Raw genomic sequence first — 23,303 nt, forward strand, 5'->3', positions numbered from 1 at the left:
AAAGTGTAATATTCAGTGATTTTTAGTTCCACCTACAATCATTTTTAAAATATTTGCATTACTCTTTAATAGTCAAACTCCAATTCTTCCCAAACTCTTCCACCCTATCTAATCTATTCAATTAGTCTATTTTTTCTCTATAGATTTGCCTATTCTAAACATTTCATATATATATAGAATCATACAATATGTGGTCTTTTGTCTCAGGTGTCTTTCTCTTAGTATGTTTTCGAGATTCATCTATGTTGTAGATATAGTAATGCTCAATTTATTTTTATGGCTGCATAATACTTCATTTTGTGGATATATTGCATTTTACTCATCCATTCATCAGCTGCTGGACATTTAGGTTAATCCTGCTTTTTGGCCCCCCTTGCCCGCTCGCCCAGCTCTTTTAAGTCTTAGACCAAGTGAGAAATAAACAACTGGAGATGAAAATATCAGCTTTATCAATGATAAAGATGATTACAGCAAAAAGCGTAGCTCTCTAACCTACACTGCATCTCTTCTTTCCTCTGCTCCTTGCTCCCAACACACAGGGCAGTGTCTGCTCCAGTCACTTTACTACAGTGATGAGTGGAGACCATGCTCTGAGGATAGGTTCCTAAGTAGGAGAGACATCAGAAAGGGACCAAGCCATGTACTTTATCTAGAGAAAGGGAGAGGAGGATGGGGCCCATAGCATGAAACTTCAGAAAGAGCAAATGTTCCTGCTTTAGGAGCCAACATAGGTGGGAAACTGGGAGGGAGATGGAATGATTCCTTCGAACACTAAGAACACTGACTAAAACAAAATATGTTTTTAATTATAAATTGTGAAAAGTTCCTTCAAATCAAACATGTAAACAGTTTAACAGGTTAAATCATAGCACTTATTCTAATGTAGCTTGTTGTCTCATCATTTACAGGTTTCTCCACCAACTAAAGGAGGATAATTCTGAGTTAATTAATAGACTATGGACTGATATTCATCAGAAAATAGCAACACAGTCACAAATAACAAGCCCTCCAGGAATTCCATCATCTGCCCCTTCATCACGGGAACAAAAAGGTTTGTGTTTCCATTGTGTTACTCTTCTCACAGGGTAGTAGCTTGCTTTATTATGTTCTTTCTTGAACATAGTAATTTTAAAAGGAATTTGAGTTATTTGAGTTTTGACCGTCTTAGCCTAATTGAGTAAAATACTGATTGATCTGTCACTTGAAATGCTTTCAACATTTTTCTTTCACTGAGATTCTTTTGGAAATATTCTTTCTTTTAGCTGCTCTGAATGCTACCAATGCTGTCAGGAGAGTCCGTACCAGGCTGCAACCTGAAGAATCTATCCAGTCTCTAGACTCGAACCATGTTGTGGGACAAGTGCTGAACTCAAGGAAGCAAAAACAACTGTCGAATAAAGGTTCAGTCTCTTAATTTACAAAGATAAATTATTAAACATGTAATTTGATACAACTATCTTAATGTCTTAGTAAATTTTTTTTTCCCTTAAACTCAGCCTGTTGGATCCAGCTAAGTAAGAATTTGTTTTATGGTAGATAAGAAGCCCCCTTTTATTCCATGTAACTCTGTAGAAAGATGGTTTTAGAGCATTCATTGTAGATAGTATAAACCTGGCTTAAACTATATAGATTTTTTTTGTGAGAAAATGGTGATAGGTTCTATAAAAACCTTTTATAAATTGTGGATTACAGTCAAAGATTTTCCTAGTAGTTTTATAGTATAATTTTTTCTGATCTTAATATAGAATGACTTCTGTCATTATTAGTGAAAAGAAAACCGGATTTGCATTCTCCTTCCAAGCAGAAGAATACCATGTTATCAGCTAGCACAGCCTCCACAGACTTATCGAATAGCAATAATCCCAGCCTGGATGTCCTCAAACACATGATATATGAAGTGGAACATGAAATGGAAGAATATGAACGGTGGACAGGACGTGAGGTCAAGGGACCACAGAGCAGTCAGGGTCTTACAGGCTTTACTCTGTCGCTGGTGAGCTCCCTCTGTCGCCTGGTTCGGTACCTTAAAGAGGTAAGAGCATGAAATTGTTAAAATCACCTCTTCAGAGTGCTGGTGGAAATGTACGGGTTTTTTTTCCCTCTATGCTTACTTGGTTGGAACCTCTGAATAAAATATGGTCAAATTTGAATAGCTTTGTTTAAAATAGCTCAGTTTTAGATTATCTGCAATAAAGGTTTATCCTCTTAATTTCTCTCTACATGCTGACTCATGTATCATCCAGCATGTTGATACATGCTTAGGTAAGTGATGTTAATTTTAATATGAGCTTTAGAAAAATATAATTAGGAAAGTAAATCCGCTATAAATAAAACGTCTTGTGCTAATACTGAATATTACTGTTCAGCAGTTATAGATTAAAAAGATCTACTAAATGTCCTCATTCTACTGCTTTTCTCTGCTTCCTACTCCCACTTTAGTTTAGATTGAAGAGTAGCATTCCTATAATCTGTACACAAAGACTGGAAAAATCCTTTGTGTTATCTGTACGACTGGTAACTTGGGTTTTGCTTAGGGTCAGTGGGAGATATTTTATTGTTGTGAAAAAAATATAAGACAAGCAGGAATTGTTTCTTTAATTTATTTGAGAATAATAATCAGTCCTCAGAATGCTGTGTAAGGAAGTAGAGACAAGGCAGAAACTGGAACAAGTCTTAGGTGATCATCGAGAGCTCATTGATGCTCTGACAGCTGAAATTAAGATTTTTTAAAAAATCTATTTAAATTTTTTTTATGTATTTAAATTTAAACAAATATGATAAAAATGTTTGAGGCAATTTAATTATTAAAAAATGGTCTCACTACTCTAATTTAGATGTTTTATTTTCTCTGGAATTGTCTTCCTAAAATTGCTTTATAGTGAAATATTTATTGTCCTGTCAGACTTAAAGAAAATTTTAACATTCTTCTGCGCTTAAGGCAGGAATGTCCAGGAGTGTACTTTTGGCTCTCTGAAAGTATTACAGGCTTAGAAGCATGTACTTTTAAGCTAATTATTTGCTTTACAAAGCTCAGGTATTTGAATCTATTGTCATTTATTTTAAATTATATTTTAACAGACTTAATTTTTTAATTGGTGATATATTCACATTTTTGAATTAGTGATATAAAGTTACAGAAGGGTATATGATGAAAAGCCCAGTTTCCACAGTGAATATCCATTTTACCTGTTTGCTTCCTTGTAGACAGCTCTCATTGCCAGATACCAATGTATCCTTCTAGAGATGGTCTGTGCATTCAAGCAATATGTATATCTACTTCCCTCTACTTCTACAAACATTGTAGTTATTTAATTCTGTATAGCATTCTGTTTATTGCATTATCTTTAAAGAAAAGAAGAGGATAAAGCAGCACGTTTTAATGAAACAAACCTTTTAATAAAATATTTAGTGCTCATTACTGTCCCTATATACTTTGTAAGTGTTCTCATTTTTGACAACTTTGAGAAGAAATTTTTAGTTTTCAACATGTGATGCTAATGATGGGAGTTTATTTGATATTTTTTTATAGAGTGAGCTCCAACTGCGTAAGGAAGTAGAGACAAGGCAGAAACTGGAACAAGTCTTAGGTGATCATCGAGAGCTCATTGATGCTCTGACAGCCGAAATTCTACTTCTTAGAGAGGAAAATACTGCTACCCAGGTATTCAGATGAGATCCCAAACTTTCTGTGTTTAGTATAAAACCTCTTTAAGAATGTGTGAGATTTCTTCTAATTGCCTTTAGTTTACTTGTGCTGATGTGATTACTTATATTTATTATCATCAATGGTAGTTTTTATTGAACATTTATTATATTGGAGGTACTATAGTAGAAACTTGGACTATAAATAATATATAGAGTAAGTCTACTGTCTTTAAGAAACTTATTAATTAGTGGGGAAGACAAAATATACATTTAAATGATAACTACCAGTATTGTAGTAGTTTAGTCAAATGTGAAATGAGTGTCATGATAGCTGCTTTTAATTTCAAGGCAGTAGAGAATACCATTGGAGGAACCCTTCTGCAATCATATGTCATTTAAAGTTTACAGTAACTTCATATTTATTAGGTAGGTCCTCTTTGCCCCTTGTCTGGCTAATTACTCATTTTTTTTTTTTTTTTTACATATACAGTATTTCTTATAGAAAACCTTATTGTCTCCATGCTGCATTAAATATTCTTCTTTTGTGCACTTTTGATACTCCCTGGATGTTGCTCTCATTGCATTTACCAAATTGTGTTACACATATATGTGCACCTATCTTGAAAATTGTGAGCTGGTTGAGGACAGAGGCAGTTCTGTTTATCTTTTTGTTCTCAAATGGTAGTTATTACTACTTTTATTTATCAGCCAAAAGCTACTAGAAAAGCAATAGTACAGATAACTTGTGTTTGTGTCAATGGACAGTAGATATAAATTATGTAATTTTTAAATTGATGTATAGTTCACGTACTATTTAATTCACCCTTTTAAAGTGAACAGTCTGTGGTTTTTAGTATATTCACGGAGTTGTGTACCAGCACCGTGATATAATTCCAGAACATTTTTATCACCCCCAGAAAGAAACCCCATACTCATTAGCAGTCACTCTCCATTCTCTCCTCCCGCAGCCCCTGGCAACCACAGATCTATGTTTCTATAGATGTGCCTAATCGAAATATTTTGTATAAATAGAATCATGCAATATGTGGTCTTTTGTATCTGACTGCTTTCACTTAGCATAGTGTTTTCAAGGTTCATCCATGTTGTAGCATGTACCAGCACTTCATTTCTTTTTATCGCCCAATAATATTCCATTATATGGATGTACCATATTTGCTTATGCTACGTTTGATAGATATTTGAATTTTTCTACTTCTCGTGTATTCTGAATGAATAATACTGCTATGAACATTCATGTGCAAGTATATCCATGAACATATATTTTCAATTCTCCTGGGAAAATGGGCAGTTTTAAAATGTACTATTTAGTTCAGCAAATTTTTATTGAACAACTACTGTTCTAGGTACAGAAAATATATCTTGGCCCTTATGGCGCTTATATGATAAATCTTAAAAAAAAAAAAAGAAAAAGTGAAGTATATTGTAAATTAGATGGTGATGGTGATATGTGCTATAAAGAAAAATCAAGCAGCTAAGAGGCACAGGAGGTGCCTCTGATGGGAAGTTGTAAATGGGATAGGCCATGCCTGTCACAGCAGGTGACATTTGAGTGAAAGCCTGAGGGAGGTGAGGGGGCAAGTATGCAGATAGCCTGGAAGAGCAGTCTAGCAGAGGAACAGCAAATACAAAGGTCTTGAGGTTGGAGTGTGGCTGTTGGGATAAAAAAAAATCAAGGAGACCAGTGTAGCAAGAGTGAGAGTAGTAGGAGACAAGAGTAGATAAGGCAGATCATGTGGGGCCTTGTAGGCTCGGTAAGGGATTGGGCTGTTATGCTTTGTTCATTTGTGGTGATGTTGTGAGATGGGAGACCACTGAAAGGTTTTGAGTAGAGAAGAGATGTGATCTGATTTAGGTTTTAAGAGGATCACTTTGGGCTGGTGTGTTGAGAACAGAGATCACCACCCTTTCTCAGTTTATGGTGCTCTTGGTGTCTCAAGACACCCCTGGACCAAAAGAAATACCCAGGAGTTCCATTTATTAAGTAGTTAGGTTCAAACAACTTAACAAGTATTTGTGTCTTATCAACTTAGATAGTGTTTGAAAAAAAATGATACATGTAAATTAATTGAAAAAGTCATACTTTTTTAAATGATTAAATAACAATTATTTACTAATGGAATATGTATACCTTTTGGGCATTGTACAGCTTTTTAAAGCTTGGAATCATATTGGACACCATCACTCATATCCTGTTCCACAATAATTTTTATGCAGTATTGCTTTTTGGCAGAGCAACTGCCAGAAACTCAGCTTTGTGAAGCTATGACATCATCAGAGGGACTGTATCTCAATCTAATGTTCAATCTGTGAACTGCCTCAAGCTAGTAGTTCACTGGTGCCTGATAGATGTTAAGCATCAGTGTTTCCCTCAAAAATTTAAAATGTCCTGTGGTTACTGGGTATTTACCCCAAAGACTTGAAAACCCGTATTTGAAAAGATATTTGCACACTGATGTCAGAGCAGCATTATTCACAGTGGCCAGGACACAGGAGCAATTGAAGTGTCCTATAATAGATGATTGGCTAAAGAAGCCGTGGCACATATATACAATGGAATATTACTCAGCCATAAGAAGAGATGAAATACTGCCATTTGCGACAACATGGATTGACCTTGAGATAATCATGCTAAGTGAAATAAGCCAGACCAAAAGAGTTGAAAATCACATGATATCACTTCTATGTGGGATATAAACTTAAAAAGTAACAAATGAACAGGACAAACAAACAGAGACTCAGGGACATGGACAATGCACTAGTGATTACTAGAGGGTAGGAGTTGGGAGAGGATGGGGTAAAGGAGATCAAATATATGGTAACTGAAAAAAACTGGGCTTTGGGTGGTAAACACGCAAAAGAATATGTAGATGTCAAATGATAATGTACACCTGAAAATTATATAATTGTATTAACCAATGCCACCCCAATAAACTTAAAAAAAATAATAATAAAAATAAAAATAAAAAAATGTCCTGCGGTGCTCCTCTGAGTTCACCCCACCTAGTTTGGGAACAGTATGGGACTAGACTCTAGGTGGTTAAACACAGAAGCAGTTTATTACAGATAGGAATTATTGGGAAAATTCAGATGAAACATAGCAACTTGGTCTAGGTTGGAAGTGGAAGAGGTTGTGAGCAAATTCTGCATATATTTTGAAGACATCCTATAGGATTTGTTTATGGGTTGGATATGGGGTAAAGGAGAATATGTGAGAGAAGCGTGAAGGGTGATTGCAAGGTTTTGGAGTGAGCAGTCAGAAAGGTGCAGTTGTTATTGATGGGGAGGAATGTTCAGTAGTTTGGTTTTGTACATTTGAGAAGCCTATGAGTTCTAGATGGAGATGTTGGGTAGACCATTGGCTATGAGTGTGGAATTTGGGAAAAATTTCTGTGTGTATAATACACATTTTTTTTCCTTAACATTATTTTATATATATTACCATAAATTTTTATAGTGCTCATGCTTATCACTTTAAATGCCTGTGTAATATTCTCTTGAGTTTCTTCTACCTGTTATATCTGCCATTTGGGGTATTTTGAGAGTCAATTGAGATCATCTTTATACAAAGTGTTTGTAAGTCAAAAGTCCTATAAAAAGGTTAATTATTATTGTTGTAGCAGTGTATTTATTAATTAACAATATTCTATGATTTATTTAATAATTCCTCTATCATGAGACTTTAAAAATATTTATAATTATGTATTCTTATGAATGCATTGTTTTAGTATTTGAATGAAAGTCTGAAATTTCTAGAGTATTTAAAATAATGATATAGTTATACACACCTAGGCGCTGATTTGATGTTTGGTATGCCAATGATATTATTTCATTCTTCTTTTTCTAGGCTAGACTTCAGCAGTATGTGGTCACAACAGATGAGCAACTTATATCGCTCACACATGCCATTAAGAGCTGTCCTGTGATAAATAACAAAGAAAGTCTGACATTAGAAAGGGGAACCATGAGTAGAAGAGCTATGGACAGTCCAGGTGAGTGGGTCTTATTTTCCTAGCTTGACATTTTAAAAATACTTATGGAGTAAACAAACTAACAAAACTGTCAACTTAAATAGAGTTATTGGCTATTTATACATATACGACATGACACTACCAAAGTTGCTATTGCTATTTACAGCCTATATTTATTGGATACTTGCTCTATGTCAGATACATTTTAAGTGTTTTACATGTATTATCTCATTTAGTCCTCATAACAGTCTTATAAGGTAAGTGTTATTGTTAAGCCCATTTTTTAAATGAGAAAACTAAGGCTTAGTGAGAGTTGATAACTTAGCAAAATCACACAAATAGGAAGTAGCAGAACTAACTTCCTATACCAGTGGGAGTTTAATGTCAGTACTTTCCATCATGATGCCCCAGGTTTAGTAGGAGAAAAGGTAGTTTTGAAAAGAAAAAAAAATAGTGAGTTTTAGAAATTTATAACTTTTGTTTGTTTGTGGCAATGTTGCAAAAGCCTTTTTTCTCCTTATATGCCATCATGTGCCATAGGCCGAATAGGTCATTTAGGCTTTCTCATGTTTTTTTTGTTTTTGTTTTTGTTTTTGTTTTTAATTCTAAGTAATACTTTGGCAAGCATCTCTGTGTGGAAAATGTTTTATGCATGTTGGGAGTGATTTTAAGAAGTGGCCGACTAAAATTTAACTTGCATGAGATAAACTCATGGCTAGGGCAGGTCTTCAATGGCTAGGGGCCCTCTATTTTTCTCAAAAACAGCTATTTCTTACTAGCACTGGCTCCACAGGAGTCTTGTCTGTGAATTACTACTAACGGAGGATGTGGCCTAAAAAGTGAAGGTTCTAGAAGCTATGTGATTTTGCCCTCTATGTTGATGCATTTAAGTATAAATACCTGAAATGTGCCCATAGTTCTTTCAAGTATTAATAGCCTCTCATCTTCTTCAGAGGATCCAGTTGTAAATGCTGATGTATCCGTGCCATTGATGTTCCGAGGGGAAGACGTGCTTGAATTCCCTCAGGAAGACTTGCCTGTTAAACTGTCTCAGGTGCCGAACCCCCCAGACAGTGCAAATCTAGCCAGCAGTTTTCCAGCACATGTATTTGAGCCGGCTGTGTTGTTAACACCACCCAGGCAGAAGAGCAACTCAGAATTCTCTCCTCTGCAGGATGGTGAGCAGGCTTCTTCTAAGTTATGTGGTAGTTGTATTTGATATGTGTTGTCACTATTGTGTTCATTATTCCCTGATAAACAGAATTAGAAAAAGTATTGATAACCATATATATAAAACCTTTAAGCTGAAGGAAGATTGGGTAGTTTATATTGTGCATGTTGTTCCTATGGTGAAATATGACATTGAATTTTATTATATATTTGTTTCATTAGAAATTGTAAACATTAAGCTCAGATCAAGAGATCAAAGTCTTCAGCATGAAGACATGGAGTAAGGGGAGTCCCATTTGTCCCTATGGTCCAGGAGCCTAGGAAAGAGTAAGAAATAAGTGGAGATTATTCTCCAAAGAGTAAGGAAATTTTAACCAAGGAAAGGAAAGAACTCTAAGTCAGATCTGGCGATTAACCTCTTTCTCATCAAAACTTTTTAGCTCAGTCAGTTGAGGGAAATTTATAATGAAAGTCTATGGACAATTAAAAATAGCTTTAGAGTAACTTTTGAAGCACATATTATGAGTTTTGAATAAAATGTTAAAAATAATTATTGTTTATCCTTAGCTCAGAAATTCTTAGAGCTCATAGGTGGTTTTCACAAGTTCCATAGACTACTTTATTGTTTGGAAAATTATATTCATTTGTCCACATCTGCATTTTTCTGGAGCTATAGCTTTCATTTCATTTTCAAGAGTTCCTCAATCAAAAAACAACTCCAGCTCTCCTCAAAAGTTTTTAGAAAAATACTATTTAGCCCTAATTTCCCTAAATTTTTATTTCTTTAAAAATAGTGTTTATCTTCCTTTTAGGAGGACAGAAGAACTTTTGCTATTGAGACATACGAATTTGTCAGACTTTCTGTACTTCTATGTATGTTTTCAATAGAGAACATGAAGAGGCCATCAAGGATTGAGGAAAATGACAAATCCTTGCTATTGTAAAAACTGTTTTAGCATTTGTAATGCAAAGGTAGAGTCTGTCAGATCTGCATGGTGTATGGAGACAGTGCTAGTCTGAGTGTGAAAGTCCTGGTCTCCGCATCCAATGACTAGATGGGAGGCATGGGGCTGAGATACTAGCCTTTTCTGGACTTTGGTTTTCCTTTATTTTTAATGCCCCTCCAGCTCTATAATTTTGTGATTCAGTATTTCCTCTTTAGAAGACTAGAGAGTATTATTAACTCTGGTGATTTAGGAAATTTGATATCAAATCTGGTTTTTGTTCAGGTTAGACTTTCATTTCTTAAAGCAATTTTTCAAATATTTGCATGTTATTGTCTAATGATCTCTTGAGATACTGTAAATTGTTTTTAATTGGTGATACTAAAATAGCTTAACATTTTAAAGAAACAATTACTATAAAATTTTTACTCTGATTACAAATATACTAAATGTTCAGTAAAGCAAATTATGTTGCTATAGACAACATTTTGTTAGCATTTTCAGTGGGTTCTGCACGGAAAATGACATGGCACATTTCTTGTACAGTGTGCAGACAGAAATACCTTTGAATATGTATTCTGAATTGGTAAAGTTTTATTATCACAGTTTTCAGGATTATGTTTAGAATCCTCACATGTTAAGACTTATTCAGTTAAATTGAACATGTAAATAAAGGTGGAAGATACTTCATGAACATTCAGTTATGCTCTAGACAACTCTGCCTAGTAGAACTTTCCGTGATGATGAAAATGTTCTATGTCTGCTCTGTTCACTGTGGTGGCTACCTACTAGCCTCATGGGACTACTGATCCCCTGAAATGTGACTAGTGAGAATTAGGAACTGAATTTTAAAATTTATTTAATTTTAATTAATTTAAGTTTGAATATGAATAGCTACATGAAGCCAGAGGCTATCACATATTCTTAAAATTCCATCTGGAATATTTTCCTTTAGCTACTAATTCATTTCTACTTTCCTTTATAGCTACACTTCTCGAAAGAGTAATATATATAATCTCATGTTTTCATTTTCTTATATCTCATTTATTCTTTATTTTAAAGTGTTAATTCTAATTCCTATTTCCATGTGGTTAATGGGAAAAAAAGCACATGCAAGAGTTTCTTTCTTCCTCACTGTAGGCCTACATCAAGAGGCAATCATTTTTATCTCAAACTGAATTCTGTTTATCTGGAGGTAGTCTCCATAATTAATATAAAATATTTTTACATCTCTTTTAGAAATATCAACTTTACACAATTATTATAGACTCTTCCTTATTAAATAAGAGGGTTTCATTTCAGTTAACACCTACCTCCCTTTTCTGTCTATTTGAGTAATTATATTTTTATTTTTAATTCATCTAATACCTAACTTTGTGACTTTAAATACTTTCTATTTCTTTTTAATTGACATCAGGGTGTATTTCTTGGCTTTCCACTATGTAAGATGAGAATACTAGCTCCCTTTCCTTCCTTCCTACATCTGTGTTTCCACCTCCCACCACCAGTCACTCTGCCTTTCCTGTTACAGTATCAAGTTTGATAACATTTACATTGTGCCATTACTATAATTATGTCTTCTGGGTCTTATCTGTAGATGGATACTGAAAGTTGAGAACAAAAAACAATCACCTTTTCTTTTTTGATCTGTTGTTACTATTAATTTTGTGCCAATACAAAGGGAAACATTCTTAGAATGAAGATCAAGGTGAATTCTTAGTTCACTTCATGAGTTAAAGTGGTTCAGAATCTTTGTCCTATATTTATACTGTGACATTGTTTGTTCAGTTTTTGTTTTGCCTGGAGTTGCAAACTGCTTTTACTCTCTCGTTTACAACAGAATGTGCTTTTTAAAAAAGAAGATGTGTGTGTGTGTGTGTGTGTGTGTGTATATAAAATTAATTATTTTTATGGTGCCATTGGTTAATGAAATCCAATGTTTCAGCTATACACTTTAGCAATAAGGCATATATGTATTTACACTGTGTGTTCACCTCCCCATAGTTAGATTTCTTTCTGTCACCATTTTTGACCCCCTTTGCCCTGTCTACCTCCCACTTCCCCTCCTAACTGGTAACCACTAGTCTATAGTCCATGTCCATGAGTCTCTGTTTGTTTGTCCTGTTCATTTGTTGCTTTTAAGTTTATATCCCACATATAAGTGACATGTGATTTTAAACTTTTCTATCTGGCTTATTTCACTTAGCATGATTATCTTGCAGTCCATCCATGTTGTCACAAATGGCAGTATTTCATCTCTTCTTATGGCTAAGTAATATTCCATTGTATATATATACCACAGCTTCTTTATCCAATCATCTATCATAGGACACTTCGGTTGCTTCCATGTCCTGGCCACTGTGAATAATGCTGCTCTGACATCGGTGTGCAAATATCTTTTTGGATAGGAGTTTTCAAGTTCTTATCTTCCCCATCCCAGTAAATGGCATCACTGTCATTCAGTTGTGCATGGATCCGTGTGTTTCACTCCCCACTTCTAGTTCATTACTTCAGTTCTATTGCCAAAATCTTTCTCAAATTTATCTACTTTTCTCCATCTTTCTAGCCAACATACCTTAGTCAAAGCTACCGTATCTTTTCTCTAGATTACCAAAGTTGCTTTCTGGTCTCTTCCATTCCTGTACCTCTTAACTACCCATAACATTTAAGAAATGTAAATTGAGTCGTTGCCAAACTTTCTCCAGGTTTTATTGTTCTTGAATTAAATTAGAAAATTCCTACCATGGCTTAAAAACCTCTGCATGCCTCTCCAGTCTCATGTTTTTCCAGTTCTCCGCTCGTTGCTATGCTGCAGCTAGCCTGGCCTCTTTGCTTTTTCCTATTTTTGTTCCTTCATATATGTTGTTCTCTCGGCCTGGAATGTTCTTTACTCTACTTTTTGCCACATATGTAATCATTTAAAATTTTTACTTCTTCAGAGATGCCTTTCCTGATCATATTCAGTTAATATAATTATCTATACTGTCCCAACCCCAAGGATGCCCAGAAGTTAATTAATATACATATTAAAATGTGAACTTGGCAGGCGGATTTCACAAGGATACTGATAAAGCTTTAAGGAATATCAAAGTCTCCAAACTTGATTGTTAGAGGTGGCATTGTGAGTATGTTCCCTGCTAAAATAATTTAAATATTTGGAAGCCAAATCCTTCTAAAGAAATAGTGAAATACTTCTTTAACTACCATGATGATTATAGTACAATCTATGGCTAAATAATAATACATATTTGTTATTTTTAAATTTTATCTCCAGTATTGAGGAGGACTGTTCAAACTCGTCCTGCTCCACGAATTCTTCCAACAGCAGAAATAATTGAGAAGGAACAAAATTGGGAAGAGAAGACCTTACCTACGAGCACAGATATTCAGAATTCAAGTGAGGAGAGCCATCTCTTCACTCAGAGGTGGAGGGTCTCTCACATGGGAGAAGATCTGGAGAAGACCCAGGGGCCTTTCATTGGCCTCTCACAGCCCCTGTGCAATTCCCACGCGGACACTCAGCAGACAAGAAACCCCACGTTCTCAGAAGGGCCCCCAGTTTTGGGAGATGGACAACAGCTTAGGACAAATGAAGCTTTAATACAAAGAAAGGACATCATGGCACGAATCGCTGAGTTGACACTGCAGAATTCAGCCATCAAGGCACATCTGAATAATATTATCGGGCCAGGGGGAGAGCAAGGGGATGGACTTCGGGAGTTAAACAAACAGGAGACAAGTTGTACAAGTGACGCAACTGCTGTGAGTACCAGTTAAAGATTGACTAGGGACATATAGGAACTTAAGTACATTGCTGGAACATCTTAAAAGACTTCTTTCCAGAAGTTATCCTGGATATCTTTGAGACTGATACTAGATGGCTTATGTTTTGTCATGTCCTCATTACAAAATAAGTGGAAGTTATTTGTCAGTTTATAACGTGCATATAATAAAAGAAGGCATAAAATAAAAAATCAGAAATGGGTGAGGAAAAGAGGACAAAGGTAAAATGTATAGGAAAGCTAAAATTAAGCTAGGAATGAAGTTTATAGCCCACATCTTCATGCTGTTCCCCGTGATGGGCGAGACTTGCTTTTACTTCTTTATAAGCCAGAGTGGATCCTGTCAGGGTTCTGATAGGGGACAGGACAGGGTTTTAGCAGTTGGAAGGACCTGGCAGCATCGTGGATCAGAGGTTCCAGGGGTGATTGTTTCTATAAGGGCTTTACTGATGATGGATTGAGGGCTTCCATGAGGAAGGCTAGGAGATGGGGGATAGTGAGGTTAGAGGATAAGGGCCACATCTTTCAGCACTGTCTCTTGGGAAATAAGGGCAACATGGGTACCGAGTAACAGAAATAGTAGTCAGAAGGGACTGGCTGAAGAGGAGCCTGAAAGGAGTATTAGGAATGAGCAGTAGCCTTTAGTACAGATGTATTTAAGTCTGAATTGGCTTAGTTTTGAGTCACTGGAAACATTTTTATGTTTGTAGCATTTTGAAGATTATTGAAACAGATAACTCTTTGGTTTAAAAAAGGTAACAATTAACAATTGAGCTTGCCTCTTTTTCTAACTAGTATATAGATCAGGCTGAGAGGACAATCTAATATTACCACTCTTTTTGTTATAATTGGAATTATAAAATGATCTTTAATTATACTGTTTTGCTTATCTCTTTTTAAACTAATGAGCATAAGCTTCAAATTACTGATTTCTATTAAGGATTTTTTTCCCCCAAAGGGACATATTTAGCTAAATAAAATAATTAAGAATCACACATATATTTCTCTAAGGAATTTTCAAATTTAACTAATATTCCTTCAGTGGCTATTTTTTTTAACCTCTTATATTCCTTTAAAGTCACTAACTGTTCTGAATCAGATACTTTAGGCCAAACGTGTCCTAGGGAGGCTGACATATGGTCAGGAGGAGTGATAAGGTTCCTTTGCCAAATAATTCATGGTCCATGTATGAAGATTATAATTATAGAAGCATCTCTTTCAACTGCAGCAGATTCTCTTTTGTGTATTGTGATTCATACTCCAGATCTGGCATTAATATGTGTGTTACTGAAAATCCAGGTCACTAGGAATAGTGTCTTTGCTTGTGTGATCTTTTGTGCAGTTCAACAAACACTAAGATGCAGGAAAGCTTTGTCTCACAGTCACTCTCTGGGTGACTGGAAGACTTACGTGGCACCAATATTAGAAAGATTAGTATCCCTTTACTTTAAGCCCTAATTTTTCAGTTAAGTGACTTGTAAATTCAATTTTTCATCCACTATTCAAGTTTGCATATAGCAAGGGCCATGAATACTTAACTTGTTGGCTCTTAGTAGAAGAGTTTATTCTTACAAAAAGTCAGAAAATTTTGGATTATTTTTAATATGGAATTTGTATTTTTTTTTTTTTTAAGACTTTTCCAGCAGCACAACCGCTAACACCAAGTAGTATGGAGGAACGGATTGCAGAATTGAACCGACAGAGTATGGAGGCTCGTGGAAAACTCTTGCAGTTAATAGAGCAGCAGAAACTTATTGGTTTGCATCCTTCCTCTCCACCAGTATCACCTATTCAGTCACCTCTCAGAGCTTGGACTGGTTGGTCACAAATTCATGATTTAAAAAGTAGACAGTTTAAAAGCTAGAAAGTTTCACTTTCTTGATTTTGCAAGTATATATTGAGCTGAAAGAAATCTCAGAGAACATATAATTCAGTGCCTTTCATTTTACACAGAAAGAAACAGACTAAGTTACAGAATCAATATACAGAGATAAGACTAGAAGGCCAGTCCCCTGTTATGGTGCATGCTGTGGTCTTCGGTATCTGCATTTCTAAGTTGCCATACATGGAAATGAGACTCATTACAGTATTTGATTCACTTAGAACATATGCTACGACTAATAAAATATAAGCTTCAAAATGAGAATTTAGAATTTCATCAGCAACAAATGACAAATTATTATTCTGTTAAAATCATTTAAAACATTTTTATTTGTAAATTAAACTTTCTATTCTATTGTTACATTTAGGACTGAAAAGCTAGAGGGGATTTTAAATAATAGAAGTGACTGAAAAATTAGTTGTCATAGTATTCACATTCAAAAGGTACTGATGAAACAAAGGTGATCTCAAGTTATGCTTTAGCTAAAATTTGAATTATTAAGATCCTCAAAGGGTAGAGCTACAGAGACTGATTATGGCCCCATTTAAGAGTTTTCTAGTGGCTCAGAATAGAAAAAGCTCTGTATCAGGAAGTGGTGTATTCCAAGTGTTTAAGCATCGGTATTCAGAAAGATTCATATGTCCTCTGGCTGATCCAAGTGGGTTACCTTTAAGGTATCTGCCAATAAGATGTTTTCTCTCAGAAGTTATTTCCTTTTTGAAACCATAGACCGAGAAAGCAGACTCTTTTGGAAATTACTGGAGATGACGGATAATGCATTTCCCAATAAAATAAAAGAGGACATGTTTATTCTAGACTTCTTCAAATGACAACTTTGTCTGCTGTTCTTTAGTCATGAAGTCTAGAGGCAACTTCTGATTAGAATGAGTAACTTAAATCACTCAATATGTATGATCATCTGCTACGAGCCTGCCATGTTCTGGAGACTGGTGATACTGCGTAAAATAAGACAAGTCCCTGCTCAGCTTGGCTACTTTAGTATCCAAATTGGGGAGCAGGCAATAAAAAAATAATCAAATAAATGTATGGGATAATGTCAGTTATTGCTCAGTACAATGAAGAAAAATATAGCAGATCACACTTAAGAATAATTTTTAATTAAATGAGACATCTTCTGTTTCAGTAGTTCTTTAAGGAAAACATACTTTTATTTCTGTTATTTCATTTAGTCCTCAACACACCTTAGGAACAGACAAAACTGATATTAAAGCTGTTTGATAAATAAACTGATGTGCATGTAGATTATATGATTTGTCTGAAGTTCTAAAGCAAATTGGTGAATTTGTAACTGTTCTTGCCACTCTTAAGTAAAATTCTTGGTTTTACAGGAACCTCTGTGGGCTGTAATGATAAAGATAAAAGTAAATCATATGCCATGTAGGAACTCTTTTGTTTTCTGGGGTAACCAAGGTATATGTTATAAAATTAAATAGGGTTTCATTACCTCCTAAAGCCCAGAAATCACTGATTTAAAGCAGTGATTCATGGGAACCTCTGTGAAACTGTCTGACATAGACATAAAGACTTTCATTCATAGATACTTAGTAAATATTTGTCAATTGATAACCTACTTCTGAAAATCGAAAATGTACATAATTCTACTTGCCATTGGCCGTATGAGCTCTTTAGCCAACTTTCCCTTCCTATTTAATGTCTTCAGTAACAGTAATAATGTAATAGACTAAGAAGACTTAAAGTTTTACTTCAGAAATTTTCTTTCTTTTTCCTTGTTTTGGGAAAACTTTAGATAAGCTGTTTTTGACAAAAATTTCAAGTTCTTTGGGAGTAGCTCTTAATTTCTGTTTTTCACTTCCAGATCTGACATGATACTACTTGTCTGAAGATTCTGGCTCTCTATGAATGGGCATGATACTGACTCGATACTAGTAACTAACATTTCTTGTCTCACAGTCATTTGTTAAAAAATCCTTCAAGTGTTATCTGTGGGCCATAATGATAAAATATAGAAAGAACCTCCAAATTTATAATGTGAAAGTTGCAGTAAGATAGAAATCAAGTTAAAAATTTAAATTTTTATTTTAATGAAAGGTAATGAAACTAATATTTATTTTTATATTTTAGAAGGAGGAAAGAGGACAATTGAGGTATCTATTCCAGGAGTAGAAGCCTCAGAAAGCTCAAAATGCAGTACTATCTCTCCCACCAGTGGGATAAATACAAGAAGGTAGGGTTACAATGTGAATAGTTACTTAAAAAAAAAATCAGGAATGTGGTATGTGTTTTTATTCCCTTTGTGAAAAAACAAAGTGCATAATATCTGACTTAGGTTTGGACAGACTCACCCGTGTAGGGAAAATAAAGTAATAGAAGAGGAGAAATTTGGAGGAAAACGAAGCCTTCATTAAGTAGAAAAGCACGAGTTGGCTAACGAAAACAAAAATCAGTTAGTTAATAGCACAAATATAGAATGATTTATGGATTACAAAATTAGGGTGGGTAGATTGACCAGTAATATTTTCCTTCTTTACAATAATGAAACTGAAGCTCATTGAGCTACTTGTGTGATTTGCCTAGATATCTAGGGTCATGTGTTAGTAAATTCTGACGCTAAAGATGTACCTGGCTTCTGTCTCCACTCTCCATGCCTCCTATTACACTGCGCTGCTTCAATTCTTGTTACTCTCTTCCATTACCTCAGCCTTTTTCCCCTGCACATGTTAATGTTAAAAACTTAACAGTGTGATACTGTAATGGTGGATACATGTCATACATTTGTCAAAACCCACAGAGTGTATAACACAATGCATGAACTCTAATGTAGACTGTGGATTTAGTTAATAATAATAATGTATCAATATTATCAATTATAATAAATGTGCCACAGTGATACAAGGTGTTAATAATAGAGGAAACTGGGGAGGGAGGAGAGGTTAAGAAGTATATTGGAACTCTGCACTTTACACTCAATCCTTCTGTAAATCTAAAACTACTCTAAAAAAACAAAGTGTATTAATTAATAAAAAGACTTAGGTTGGTAAAAATATATTACAAATATTTGATCTCATTTGGACCTAAGTCAGCCATTTCTTTTCAAGCTCTTGCTAGTATTGAGAATTGTCAATCTTACTTAATTTTTGAGGGTTTCTAATGATAGATTACTCTCTTACTCTCTTTTATTTCTCACAAATAGATCTTCAGGGGCTACTAGTAATTCTTGTTCTCCATTAAACGCTACCTCAGGAAGTGGGCGATTCACACCTGTTTACCCAAGAGCAAAGGTATGTGACCAAATATAATGTATGAAGGGGCAGGAGGGTGAGGGTGGATGTTTAGTGATTCCATTCTTAATTATTATTCCTGTTATCCTAAAGATGATATAAAATTCTCACAAGAAAAATATTAATTCAACTTATTTAGAAAAACAAATAAGCCTTACACTTCTTTTGTTTTCTAGGATAACTAAGGAATAAGATAAAATTCAGTAGGCTTTCAACAGCTGTTAAAGACTGGAAATTACTGGTTTTAGACAGAGCTTCCCAAGTAGTATGGTAGGACATCCCAGGTGTGCCTTGAATGGGCTATAGGTATACTGAGATATTGGTTGCCTTAGTCCTTGCTGTGGCTGGATGGAGCTTGGGATAGCTGGAGCCTTGGGGCCAGTCACTTTTTGTGTCACTTACCCTGGTGTCTGAGTGTGACACTATAGAGTATTTATGGCACGAAGAATAAATAAATGTCTTACATATTCTTCATGTGTTCTGATTTGCTATAGGAATGTATAGAAACTAAGCATCTTACAATAGATCCACAATTTTTGCCAAAAACACTTTTCTGTGTTGGTAATACAGCAAAATATAGTTCCTCTAAGGTTTTAGTCAAAGCAAAACTTAAGGATATTTAAAATCATAAACATTATATTTGCAAACTTGAGCTAACAACTGTCTGATATAGGGGGAATTTTCTTTGCTATTCTTACCATTAACTTTAGTAATTAGACCAAATAGTGAGTGTTTTATTAACAATTGAGTTTTTACAGCCCAAATTAATTGGTAGGCTCAAATATCCAGTTGTCCAGCGCTAGAAGATTTGTCCCTTGCTGTTAATTATATTCTAAAAAAGCTTTAAAGTAAACTATTTTATCTAATTTGCCCTTAGTTTCTGGAATTTAGTAACAAATTTAATTTACAAGCCCAACTAATTCTTTTTGTTATTTTTAAAAGTTGTACCTATGATTTGTATAAAGCACTAGATTTACGCTTTTAAAAGAAAGTAGGTCTCCTAAATCAATAAGGATATCTGTTGCTCAAGGATTCAGTTATTTTGGAGTGTCTCTGTTAGAGAATAAATATTGCCAGTAACAATTTTATTTTTAATGTCATTCAGTCACACAGGATAACTTTAGTTCTATGTGCTTGGTCTAAATAATTGTAAATCTTGAATGGTCTTATGTTTCTGATTATTTTTTATATCTTTTTTGCATCTTTGTTCAACAGATTGAGAAACAGAATGAAGAAGGATGGTTTGCTCTTTCTACTCATGTGTCATAAGTGAAGTTGTTTTAGTTTGTTCTCAGTAATATACTCTAGGGCTCACTCTCCTGTCCCTGCTCCTTCTTTCAAGTATTTAATGTCCTTCTTTCAGATAAAACCTACAAAGATCTTGTGACTTAGAACTGATAGAACAAAGAAATAAAGCAGTTATTTTATTTTGACCCTTTAAAATAGAGTTCCAACAACCTACAATCTCCTTGTGAATAAAATTTCAACTATAGGGAAATTAAAGTTTTAGATTCTAATAATTTCATATGTATTTTAAGGTTTTCTGAGTAGTACATTATTTTATCATCTTTATTTAGTTTTTAAAAAATCTAGTGAATCTTAAATGTTGATCTATTTATTTTTATTTTATTTCTTTCTGAAGGACTAAGTTACTTTGCATGTGACTTGAAATAAAAATCCTCTGTGTGGTTAAAGTTTGGTTTTCAGAAAAATTGAACACTTTCTTTGGTTTTTTATTTTGGGGCAAGTCACTGTAGTCTACTACTTTTTCCATCAACTAGAATGAACAGCTTTAAAAAGTAGGCATGGGGGTATTTGTTTATATTTGCCTCAGGCAGTAAGAGTGGTTGTATATATTGTAAAATTGTTATGCAGTTTTTAAATGTGAAAATGTCATCAATAGTGGTAATGTACATCAAATAAATAATAATGTAGAGCTCAGATGTCTAAACGCAGTAACAGTGATTTGTTAGTGTATTTAGTATTTGAAACATAATTGAATACCAAAATTTGCTATCAAGTTTCCCAGCCCAGAATCTACTAAGCATTCAGGGCAAGTCTTTCTTCAAGGCATTTGTTTGTCTCTTAGACATTGGTTTCTATTTTAAACTCACTTTTTGAAGTATCTCTGCCCCTCAGCTCTGTGATAGGAATTCTCAACCTAAGTGAGGTGGGAGTGGGGTGGGGAAAGCACACCGAAGCTCTGTACTTGGAGAACTTTCTCAGACGACACCCTCCCTCCTCCCGAAGTTGTAAGTCACTGTTCTAGAAATGTCATTTGCAGTTTTTATTTGAGCCTCTTCATTGTTGTAGTAGCAAAAAATAATATTATTTTCTTTCGATATTACTGATTTTAGTTACATGAAGTCATCTGTATTCATTTGCATTGCTGCAGATTCTTCCATTTGTATTGCACGTTTTGACACTTGGTATTTAATAAGTAACTGTCCCTGTCTGAGATATAAACCATTTTGGTGTTATCCTCTATATTACTGGAAAGTCACATTATCTGCTTGGTTTATGAATGTATTCTTTTGATTGCATTTTCCTTAATATTCTCCAGCTGGTTGGCTCTTTACACGCCCCCTCCCCCCAATATCTTTTAAACCCCAAAAGCCACAATTTTCAACTTTGGGAGCATTTAAAAAGTGGCACACTGACTATGGGGTGTGGGTGAGCCCTTGGCATGGTATTTTAAAAAACAAGGGAGGGAGCAATTGGGGGATCATTTTATTAACTATATAGATGCCTAACCAATGTACTGTATACTTGAAACTAATTTAAATAAATAAATTAAAAATATATGGGTACCTTAGAGAGCCCCATCTGTTCATCCCTACTTAAATGAAGTAATAAACACAATGTACAACAGTGAGGTGGGGGGGGGGGAGTCACTCAAAGTGATTTAATGTGCAGCCAGAGTTAAAAAGCATTGCCAAAAACTTTTACCACTAGCTCACTGGCAACCTGTGGGACTGACATTTAAGTACTCATCCTGTTCATGTTTGCTTTTGCTGATAAAGTCCAAAAATAGATTGAAAAAACTCCAAGAATACTAGATGTGGAGAAAAGAGCCGTTTCTAGGTCTTCTAAACCAGTGCTTCTCAACTTTGGCTGCCATTAGAGTCATGTGGGGACCTTCAAAAATTCCTAATGCCCAAGTCTCACTTCATGCCAATTAAATTAGAATCTCTGGGGGCAGGATACAAACATTAGTATTTTAAAAAATCTAAGATGATTCTGGTGTACAGCCAAGCCTGGGAAAAATCATTACAAAGATTACTTATCATCCCCAAATCATATATTGATGCACGTTTGGTTTTGGTTAACAGTTAAACTACTCAAAAATCCTCTTTATCAGCTTTCAGAGCCAACTGCATCAGTGGGTCTCAAAGTATAAACCCCAGCCAGCAGCATCAGCCTCACCTGGGGTACTTGTTAGAAATCAAAATTCTTGGGCCCTTCCCAAATCTATTGATCAGAAACCTGGTGTCTGTTTTAATATGGCCTTCATGTAATTCTGATGCAGGCTCAAGTTTGGGAAACATTGATCTATAGCATTGAAGACTTGAAAACCCATATCCGAAAAGATATTTGCACACCCATGTTCATAGCAGCATTATTCACAGTGGCCAGGACATAGAAGCCAAAATAAATGAATGGGACAACATGAAACTAAAAAGCTTCTGCTCAGCCAAAAAAATCCTCAACAAGGAAAAAGAAACAATCATCCAAATGGGAAAATATATTTGCAAGCAACACCTCTGATAAGGGTCTAATATCCAAAATACACAAAGAACTCATATGACTCAATAACATCAAAAAAACCCCCAAAATGATCCAATCAAGAAAATAGGTAGAGGACCTGAACTGACACTTCTCTCTAGAGGAAATATAAACGGCCAACAAATATATGAAAAGATACTCAACATTGCTAGCTATTAGGGAAATACAAATCAAAACCACATGAGATATCATCTCACACCTGTTAGAATAGCTATAATCAACAGGAGAAGTAATAACAAATGTTGGAGAGGATGTGGAGAAAAAGGAACTCTTACACACTTGCTGGTGGGACTGTGAATTGGTACAGCCACTATGGAAAACAGTATGGAGGTTCCTCAAAAAACTAAGAATTGATCTACTATATAATCCAGCAATCCCCCTACTGGGTATTTACTCCAAACACTTAAAAAATCATATCCATAAAGACGTTTGCACACCAATGTTAATATCAGCATTATTCACAGTGGCCAAGACATGGAAGCAACCAAAGTGTCCTATGATAGATGATTGGATAAAGAAGCTGTGGTACATATACACAATGGAATATTACTCAGCCATAAGAAGAGATGAAATACTGCCACTTGTGACAACATGGATGGACCTTGAGATAATCATGCTGAGTGAAATAAGCCAGACAGAGCAAGTTGAAAATCACATGATGCCACTTATATGTGGGATATAAACCTAAAAGCAACAAATAAACAGGACAAATAGAGACTCATGGACATGGACAATGGGCCAGTGGTTACCAGAGAGTAGGTGGTGGGGGCAGGGGGAAGGTAGCCGGGCAAAAGGGATCAAATACAGGGAGGTAAGAGGAGGATGAAGTGGATAAAGGGGTTCAA

At 35.0% G+C, this 23,303-nt stretch overlaps 1 protein-coding gene across 5 annotated transcripts in view; it reads left to right on the top strand.

Annotated features, from left to right (window-relative positions):
- Positions 1-20,613, top strand: part of SPICE1 (spindle and centriole associated protein 1) — a 57,852-nt gene extending 37,239 nt beyond the window's left edge. For all 5 annotated transcript variants that reach the window (XM_036219144.1, XM_036219148.1, XM_036219146.1 and 2 more), the window contains 11 exons: positions 909-1,051; positions 1,263-1,400; positions 1,767-2,032; positions 3,530-3,661; positions 7,511-7,655; positions 8,588-8,812; positions 13,023-13,510; positions 15,164-15,347; positions 17,516-17,618; positions 18,585-18,672; positions 19,888-20,613. In XM_036219144.1, coding sequence (XP_036075037.1) covers positions 909-1,051; positions 1,263-1,400; positions 1,767-2,032; positions 3,530-3,661; positions 7,511-7,655; positions 8,588-8,812; positions 13,023-13,510; positions 15,164-15,347; positions 17,516-17,618; positions 18,585-18,672; positions 19,888-19,941 — 1,966 coding nt within the window. In that variant the 3' untranslated portion in view covers positions 19,942-20,613. The remainder of the gene's footprint in view (positions 1-908; positions 1,052-1,262; positions 1,401-1,766; positions 2,033-3,529; positions 3,662-7,510; positions 7,656-8,587; positions 8,813-13,022; positions 13,511-15,163; positions 15,348-17,515; positions 17,619-18,584; positions 18,673-19,887) is intronic.
- Positions 20,614-23,303: the final 2,690 nt, after the last annotated feature.

The sequence above is a fragment of the Rousettus aegyptiacus genome, unplaced genomic scaffold (genome assembly GCF_014176215.1).
Source record: "Rousettus aegyptiacus isolate mRouAeg1 unplaced genomic scaffold, mRouAeg1.p scaffold_m13_p_4, whole genome shotgun sequence".
Classification (NCBI taxonomy): domain Eukaryota; kingdom Metazoa; phylum Chordata; class Mammalia; order Chiroptera; family Pteropodidae; genus Rousettus; species Rousettus aegyptiacus.